Source organism: Coccinella septempunctata, chromosome 3 (genome assembly GCF_907165205.1).
Source record: "Coccinella septempunctata chromosome 3, icCocSept1.1, whole genome shotgun sequence".
In the NCBI taxonomy this organism is placed as follows: Eukaryota; Metazoa; Arthropoda; class Insecta; order Coleoptera; family Coccinellidae; genus Coccinella; species Coccinella septempunctata.
The window spans coordinates 3,033,958-3,043,168 of record NC_058191.1 but is presented as its reverse complement, the minus strand read 5'-3'; the positions used below and the strand labels follow the sequence as shown (position 1 = coordinate 3,043,168).

Sequence of the window (9,211 nt, the reverse complement as noted above, 5' to 3'; positions counted from 1 at the left end):
AATAAACAGACATGTTCATGGCAACGCTTCCTTAGCTTACGACATTTGCGACAAATTATTGAGATTTTTTTGGAATTTATCTAACCTTTTTACAAATGAGAAACAAATAAAATATAAAACAATACACGCAAGGTAACGGGTTTTACTGGCTCAAGGTGGTAACTGACTCGCCTGCGGCTCGTCAGTTATATCCTCCATTCGCCAGTAAAAACCCTCCTTACCCTAGTAATGTAATATACTATTTATGATAATTGGCAGACGAAAAGTCTTGTTTCTTGTCCGCAAGGCGTCGCTAGCAACTGTGACAAAGACCGCCTCATAAATCCGTGTCAGGCCACCAAGCATTCACGACCGGACAGATAGGGTCTTTTTATTCTGAGTTCACTGTATAACTTTTTTTTCATTCAATTCAATCGTTTTTCAATGTTCGAATTAAAATAATCACTAATTTATTATGTGGTTTCACTGGTTTCGATGATAATCGTGGACTACTATATACCGGACATCAAAATATTACTGTTGGTTTATTCTTCGGAATAAAGAAATGATATAATTTACAGCAGATATATCATCGAAATCACAGAAGAAATGACAAAAACTCCGATGGGTCTACATAGCATACCGTAGATTCGGGTGACTTGGGACGATTGTTGAATTCTGAATCACTTGTCATATTTTCAAAATTGACCAATTATTATCTGAAAAAGAGGTTCGAATATGCTTAATGATTATGATATATACCATCCTTCAGAATGCGGATATGAATTTTGAAACAAAATAAAATATACTTGTCCCAAGTCACCCACCGATTGGGAAAGCTTGGGACACAAGTTAAAATCTATTGATTTCTCAACTCTCAAATGGAATAGGTGACTTGGGACTGTGTATAGTTTTGAAAAATTAGAATCCGAAATTCGGAAAGGAAATTAAATAATAAACCCCTATTGCAGCGAAAGTAAATATATTGCAAATCAAAGGTAAAAAAAATCAACAAAACAAGGGAACTTTGATTTCTTTGTGGAAAAAACGTAAATAATAATATCCTGCGAAAAATCGGCATATTTCCTGCTGCCAATGCGCCTCTTGTATCTATTCGGCATTGTCCCAAGTCAACCTATGAAACAACAGAATAAATGAATGAGATCCGTATTGCCGTTTGATTTGTAAACAACCTTGTTTCATAACATATCTAATATCCCACGTATCCAGAAAAAAAATTACACGTGCACAAAGTGAAAAACATGTACAGAACACTTGAAAATATAAGGGCCATAAAAAACGCGCTTTTACTCTCCTGAATTCGTTAATTTTTCCTGTCAATTCAATCGATCTGCTAACGGCAAACTCAACAGGAATTAATTGTTGAATTAACCGAAAAGACCCTACACCATCTTAAAAATTTTTACCTTCACTCATAAATGGTAAGAAACAAAGAAATTTGCGAAAGGGTAATTGACCCAAGTTACAGGGCTGTCCCAAGTCAGCCGAATCTATCTTACGCAAAGCGGAAACAAATATGTTGATTAAAATTCAAATGTGAATATTGCGTAAACAGTGGATTAAACGACAAAAAGTTAAATATCGGAAAATTTTCTGGAATATTGAAGAAAAGTTTTCCTGGATACAAAAGCAGACTTTTTTAGGTACCTATAATATTTTCGTCTAACTGTGGATAAATAACCGATGGGTTATTTTACGGCCAGCAAAAACAAAAAATTTTGTATTTGGCTTCAAATTGGAGTTATCAGTTCATTTTTAACCGATTAGATCAAATATTTCAACAATGTTTATTTTCTTCACATGTGGAATGATTACCCACTACGATTAATTATCAAAATACCGCTTCCGCATTCTGTGACAACTCGTAAAATACAATTTATTTTCAGTTATCTACTTCTCCAATTCATTCGAATGTTAACTCTGCCATTTTAAAATAATTTTCCCTAACTCTCTGAATGTTTATTATAATATGAAAACCATAATTTTGGCAATTGAAACAAAAGAGCGCGTAAGAATACTCCCCAATTATAAAACCTCTTCATAACATCAATAAACTTGTCGCATTTGTGTTGTTCGGATATGCCAGAATTTCAATCTATCTGGTCTGGTTCAGTAAATGTTTTTGTATTAATACGAAGTGTGTTGGACTAGCCTGGATTTGTCAATTTTTGAATGAAATGTGACCAACAAAAATTCATTTTCCGTTCAAAACGAGAGAATCTTTGAAGACGGCCAGGGAATGCATGGCTAACTATTTGACGAAATACGACAAAATAAAGAAGCTGCTGGCTTATTGGCCCCCAAAATATGACAGGGACGAAGGACGAAGAGTTGGTTCTGAAGCAACTTTGAGTGATGCAACATTGATATATTATTTCTTCTCGTGTTCACCAAACACCATATCAAAATCTCCGTTTTTTTCGAATTTCTGTTGAAGGTTGACTGGACTAATCTGAACTTATGACTTTAACGTCTATACTTTAATCTGTAATAATCGAAAACCTTCGTAATACATTTTTAGCAGCATGCCTTTGTAAAGGGTTTGCATAGAAGATTGGTGAAACCATTAATTCAAATAATTTCTCTCTTACAGTCCCTGGCCATATTATTAGACGCATTGATTCGATGCAAAATCTCAATATTGAATTATTAAATTGAATGTTTATGTTACATATACTTCATCTGTAAATGGTTTTCACATATAATATATCATATTCAATAGAAAATATTGATTTATTGATGATTAAACCTGAAATTCTAATATTTTGCTGAGCCACCCTGTGTAGATATGAGAGCGTCATACTATCAATGCAGAATTGTTCGGTTTGCTGCATTCGAGGATAATGATTTCATATGTGGATTATCGAAATAACGTCCGAACCTGCAGAATGCAAGACGCCCACTGGAAGACATAGTACTGATTCATACTTAAGTACTAATACTACAACATCAAAAATAAACGCCAAATAGAACAATTTAATGAGAGTCGTAAATAAAACTGACATTCTGTGGAAATGAAATTCAAATATTCTGCTTTTTGCTCGGGCAATACCAGTAAATATAAAAAAAATCCTCAGTGCGTCTAATAAACTGGCCAGGGACTGTATATTCCTTGCACTAGTCATATTTAAAACCATCTCCTTCAGAATGTAATCGCTTTCACAATTTTTATTCATTCTCTAAGTCTTCTGTCTCGATATAAAAATCATTCTTATATTTATAATTATCATTCTTTTAGACAACACTTCTGTAAAACTATATTCGTAGGTGTATGATTCCTTTAGTTCCATTTCCTTTTTTCATTCCTCGTTCAACCTCAGAGGCGACCATTTTTTATAAGTGGTTCAAATGACTGCAATGACTCAGTCTTCTCTGATTTCTAGTAATAACGAATATAATAATTATTTCCAGTGAAACGACTGGAAGGTGATCAGATCGAGTCACTCTGGAATTACGCTGTCATAAAACGCCTATCTTTTGGAACACCGATTACCCACAAAACACAAATTGCATGTTTATATAGAAATACATACAGCGAATTTATTTTCTGGAAGATATAGCTTTATTATTGACTAACATTGATAAAATTGAGTCCCAGGGTCAGATCTTTTTCTTCATTTTATGTTAATATGATGAAGTTCCTTTCAATTACGTCTTTAAAAGCCTTATCATATCTTGAATACAGGGTATGGATAGTACAAAAATAAATAAAGATTAATGTTCAAGGTGAATGGGAAAGTTCGAGCATTATTTCTAGGGATGAGAGAACATCACAAAAATAATTGCCCTATATCTAATCAATTTATGTTCTGAAAGGCTAAGGGTGCTACAACCCCCAGAAAAAGTCTGATGATTTTCGGTTTTCGTACGTAATCTGTTAAAGCAGTAGCACAATGTATGGGGTATTATTTGAGGATATCATAATAGGTACTTATTTGCTTACTTTTCTTTGATTTTCCGGATTCACAAAAGGTTCCTTCCAAGGTGTGAGATACATTTTTCTGGGCATCTTCTTTTAAATCAGTTTTTTTGGGTGAAACGTATCGGAATAATATTTTCTGAACCTTCTTCTTCAAGAAAGCAACTCTTGATATATCAACCAAAAGTAAATCGTTTTCCTGTAATTCAAGTAAAAAAAGTGAGATTTCTTCGCTTTTCAATCAGCAAAGTGAATCAAAATTGTCAGGGATTTTGAAACCCTGAAGCATTGCTTTTGCGTTGCCTTTTTACTTCTATTGAATTGAAAATCCATAATTGAAAGTTAAACAGATTATACAATTTTCACACAATGAGATAATGCTATATATAAATGCTGTTGGGACTAAATTCGGGGACTGCAACTCCGAGAGAGGGAGCCTCCTGGAAAAATTGCAATTGGGTGTCCCCTAATTTTTCTTAAAAATCTGTATCCACATTATTTTACATTGATTTCGTAGCTTGGAAAAACTTTAAACTATTAAAAGACCAACATAAGTTGAAAAATAATTTTTTTCTCCTCATATGTTTTCAATAACTGAACGGAGTATTTCGTATATGTATGTATATAAAATAACAGAAGTGTAAAAAAATATTTCTGAAAAAACAATGCTGAATTCTTATGTATATAAAAAATGTCCTCAACATTTAATCACGATGTTAAATTTTATGAGTATACTAGCTGACCCGGCAAACGTTGTTTCGCCATATAAATAATTTCCTAAAAAAATTTAGGGGTGGACTACCCCTAACATTTAGGGGGATGAAAAATAGATGTTGGCCGATTCTCATAGATACCGGATAAGCACAAAAAATTTCATCAAAATCGGTCAAGCCGTTTCGGAGGAGTATGGCAACGAAAACTGTGACACGAGAATTTTATATATTAGATTTATTTGTATTGTATGTATTTGTAGTATTGTTATTTGAATTACTGTTTATAAATGCAACTAAAAATTGCCTAATCCAATACGTCCTCACTAATTTGGATGAGGCAAAAATAAAGTTAGAACCATTTTCACTTAACATGGAGGTTAGTTTTCTCTGAAAATTAATCCATGGGCAGGCAGTTTCAACTAGTTATTTCATATAAATAGTGGCTTTTTTTCAATGAATTTGTACACTGAATCATTTACAAAAGGATGCCAAGAATTGTTATCGTGATTGCCAGTTCAAGCTGAGAGGGTAAGATAATAATATGCAGTAAAAATATACTTTCTGCTTTATTTTGTACCATTTATAATTACATGTTACTTTCACAACAAAATATTATTAGCCTTAGGTTTGTCTGACCAATAATTAAAATTAATATAAATCAAAGATTTTTTGTTATCACAGTTAACCTTTCTTTACAGAAAATTAATGTAATTTATCTTAATTCATACGTTTCATTCAGAAGTTCAGACGTAAATTCTGCTAGCTGATAAGATAATTCATGGATTGCATAAAAGTTTTGAATGAAAAATGGGTTCCTATGAAAATAATCTGGGACAACCACGAGAAAAATATATATTCGAATGAATTGAAATGATTCCTCGGAATATTAAATAAGTACATTCAAACCCTAAAAATTGTATTGAGAATAGCACATACATAAGATTTCTGACCTCAATTGATACTCGGTTCTGCAACTACTGCAATACAGTACGTACGATCCAAAATAGGAACTGCAGGTGCCAAAACAAAGGTACCTGCTATACTTATCAAGGTCAACCCATTTTTGTCCTCCATAGGATCTAAAATCTTGATTTTTGCTATACAGGGCATCTTAACAGTTTCTACCAGTCTATCGCATTTCGGATCATCAGATTTAACACAAGGTAATTTAGTTGTCACACATTTTAAGGATGCGTCAAATTCACAGGGTTTCACTAAAGATATTTTCGATGCACACCATACAGTTGTATTCTGCAGGCATATTGGTTCAGTGTTTTCCGGACATAATACTGAGGTGTTTCGAGCACACTGTACCAAGTGGTCTGACCCGACGTACTGCTCTGATAACATCGTGCTGTTCTTGAAGAAATAGTGGTGAACTTTGAAGCCTGTGTAATGGTGATGTCTGAAATATTCGTTGTGATCCATTTTGCTCATACCATATCCTAAGTAGTACCCCAAGGTGCTTTTATCTTCGAGTGTATGGTTGTAATTACCATAATAATGGAGTGATGGTTTCTGGTATTTACCATGGAAATAATAGTTCTTACTTCTTTCAGTTCCGATGAAATAGTAACCGCCGAAGGTTCCTCTCGCGTAATTTGGATCATCATCTATTCCTGTTATGTTCCTTATTCTGCCGACTTCCGGCATTTTGTTGCTGATTTCCGTTGTAACCTCAGTTGTAACTTTCCGGAGTACATCTTTATGCGGGGGTTTCGCCTCCACATGTTCTTTGGACTTCACCTCGAGACTCGAATTATTACTCACTTCTACACTTTCAACAATCACTCCCGAGTTTCCTACAGATGATTTTGAAACTTTGCCGGCAGCATAAATGCAATCTATCAGCGATATAGAGAGAAGAGAAATCAGAATTTTAGTGTATTTCATATTGACGCGATGTGAAGGTCAGTGAAGAGATGTTGGATGATCTGCCGTTGAAATGATTTTCGATTGATTATGTGGAACGTACTCAGCCCACTTGCATTACTGTGATGTATATTGGATTCGATAAAAATTTGATAACACCCATCTTCTTAGTGGCAGTCAGAATTATTTGGGTATTTTATTTGAAAATGATAACGAGCAAGTAGGCAAGATCTTTGCTTGAATTACTTCAGCTTCCCAGAATGTAAACAATGATTACATCAACCTTAATATCGTAATTTTGTATGGAAAGTGGAAAGGCAGTATTGAGGAAAAAGTTAGATTTCTTCTAACGTGCGAAAAGTATTTCTTATTTTTTTTTTTTTGGTCAAATTAGTTGTAAGTTACGGGGTGTTGAAAATGGAAAAATTCGGTACATTTTAGAGTTTTTCTCTGATAAAGGTGAAAATGAGAGATAACTTCCAATACATCCTTTCCGAACTGGAGATCAGAAGACTCCTGTCAAGGAATCCTCCACTCTTAAAAGCCAAACACTTGTATAAGAGCCAATTTTTTATCATAGGTAGCTGGAGAAGGCAGTGTATTAATAACTTGAACCCTGAAAATCCTGAAATGTACAGGATGGGCAAATTTCGATGTTTCAGCACTACAGCTTTTAAACAAGAGGAGATAGACAAAATCTGATACCCCATTCTCGTTCTCTTTTTCTGAGAAACTAACAAGAGTAGTAGTCATTTTTGTCCACCTTATTTTGTTAACGAGTTATAAGCGAAAATTGGAAAAATGGCGATTTCCAAATAAATTTATATCTCGGCTAATACTGATGATAGAGCTCTGAAATTAAAACATTATACAGGCACTTTTTCAAATAGAATCCAGTGGCGTGCTTGCCTTTTTGGCAGGATTTTTAATTACGAAGGTATGACCCAAAGTTATGTTTTTTTGAATGGGAACACTCGATTTCTGTGCAATTTTTTGAAAGCTTAATTTTTACTGATTTCAAAAATATATAACATCATATGGTTTGCATCAATATAAATAATAGAAAATGGTCAAAAACTTTTTTTCTCAATATTTCTATGGTTTCAACTTTTGACGAGCACAGAAAAATAGAGCTTCCTATAATAATAGCAGTCTCCTTCCAGCAATGGTATTGTTTCTATGCTTTTTACCAATTTTCACAAAATTTGAATCTTGGAGAAATTGAATAAGAAGCATAGAAATGAAAGGACTAATAGAAGGAGACTGTGGTAATAATAAGATGCTACATTTTTCTATTCTCATCAAAAGTTGAAACCATAGAAATATTGAGAAAAAAGATTTTTGATCATTTTTTTATCTTTCATATTGATGCAAACCATATGATGTTATATATTTTTGAAATCAGTAAAAATAAAGCTTTCAAAAAATTGCACAGAAATATAGTATTCCCATTTCAAAAAACATAACTTTGGGTCATAGCTTCGTAATTAAAATTTCTGCTAAAAAGGCAAGCACGCCACTGGATTCTATTCAAAAAAGTGCCTGTTTAATGTTTCAATTTCGGAGATTTATCATCAGTATTAGCTGAGATATAAATTTATTTCGAAATCGCCTTTTTTCCAATTTTCGCTTATAACTCGAAAACGAAAGAAGGTGGCCAAAAATGACTACTTCTCTTGTTAGTTTCTCAGAAAAAGAGAACGAGAATGGGGTATCAGATTTTGTCTATCTCCTCTGGTTCAAAAGCTGTAGTGCTAAAACATCGAAATTTGTCCACCCTGTACAGGGTGGACAAAATTCGATGGGATTGAATGACAGCTCCGTAACTGTGGAAGCTAGAAAAAAATGGATGGCACGTTTCCGACCTCGATTTTCAAAAGATTGTTAATGACCAAAACCGCATCCCTCTATCTTCTTTTGTTTTTGAGTTATAAGTGAAAACTAATTTTCCGGCTCATCCTACTGGTGCCTTTATTTCGTAAAGTATCAGTGATATCGAAAAACAAATGTTACATTGTACAGACACTTTTTCATGTAGAATGCAGTGGCATAGTCAAAGATTTTTTTCAGTCCGCCACTCCAGTGATATAGTAGTAACTTTCATTTTTTTAAATGAGAACTCATGTTATTTTTATATATTTCAGTGCCATATTTTTTTCTGATTCAAAATATATAATATAAATCGTATCTCTAATTGTTCTTTCAATAAAAAAACTCAAAAACTACTTCGGTCAAGTTGACATTTTCATTGATAAAATGATAATGAACTTTATGCTTCATGTTGTGTCAGGTTATGAGAGATTTTGGGGATCACTTTCATTCCAGATATTCGAGAAGAATAGCTCGGGAAATGAGGAACTTATGAGAATTTCAATGACTACTTCATATTTACCAATTAACCTCTACCAGTAGTGGCACAGCCTTATTTATGAAGGTGTTTGAAAAGGCTGTGGTACTGGTATTTAGATTATCTACTAGTTGAAAAGGTTTCGGAACATATTTAGTTGGATCCAGGTTTATAAAATTTCCTGGAAGTGATTCATTCCATATTGGAAAATTTTTCATCCTTTCAAAACACCGGAATGAAAATGATCTTCAAAGTCTCTCATATTAGTAATAATAACGAAGTTTACTCTTTGAAATCTACAACGTTGTTACAATTATAATATCAGAATAATTAACTTGCTTGTGTCATTTTATAACCTGA

General features: G+C 33.4%; 2 protein-coding genes across 2 annotated transcripts in view; one reads left to right on the top strand and one right to left on the bottom strand.

Annotated features, from left to right (window-relative positions):
- Positions 1–9,211, top strand: part of LOC123309346 (transient receptor potential-gamma protein) — a 297,127-nt gene that overhangs the window by 82,024 nt on the left and 205,892 nt on the right. The gene's annotated exons all lie outside the window — the stretch shown is intronic.
- On the bottom strand, positions 5,535–6,669 carry LOC123309352. Its single transcript, XM_044892434.1, has one exon. The coding sequence runs from the start codon at positions 6,523–6,525 to the stop codon at positions 5,584–5,586; it is 942 nt and encodes a 313-aa protein (XP_044748369.1). The 5' UTR covers positions 6,526–6,669; the 3' UTR covers positions 5,535–5,583.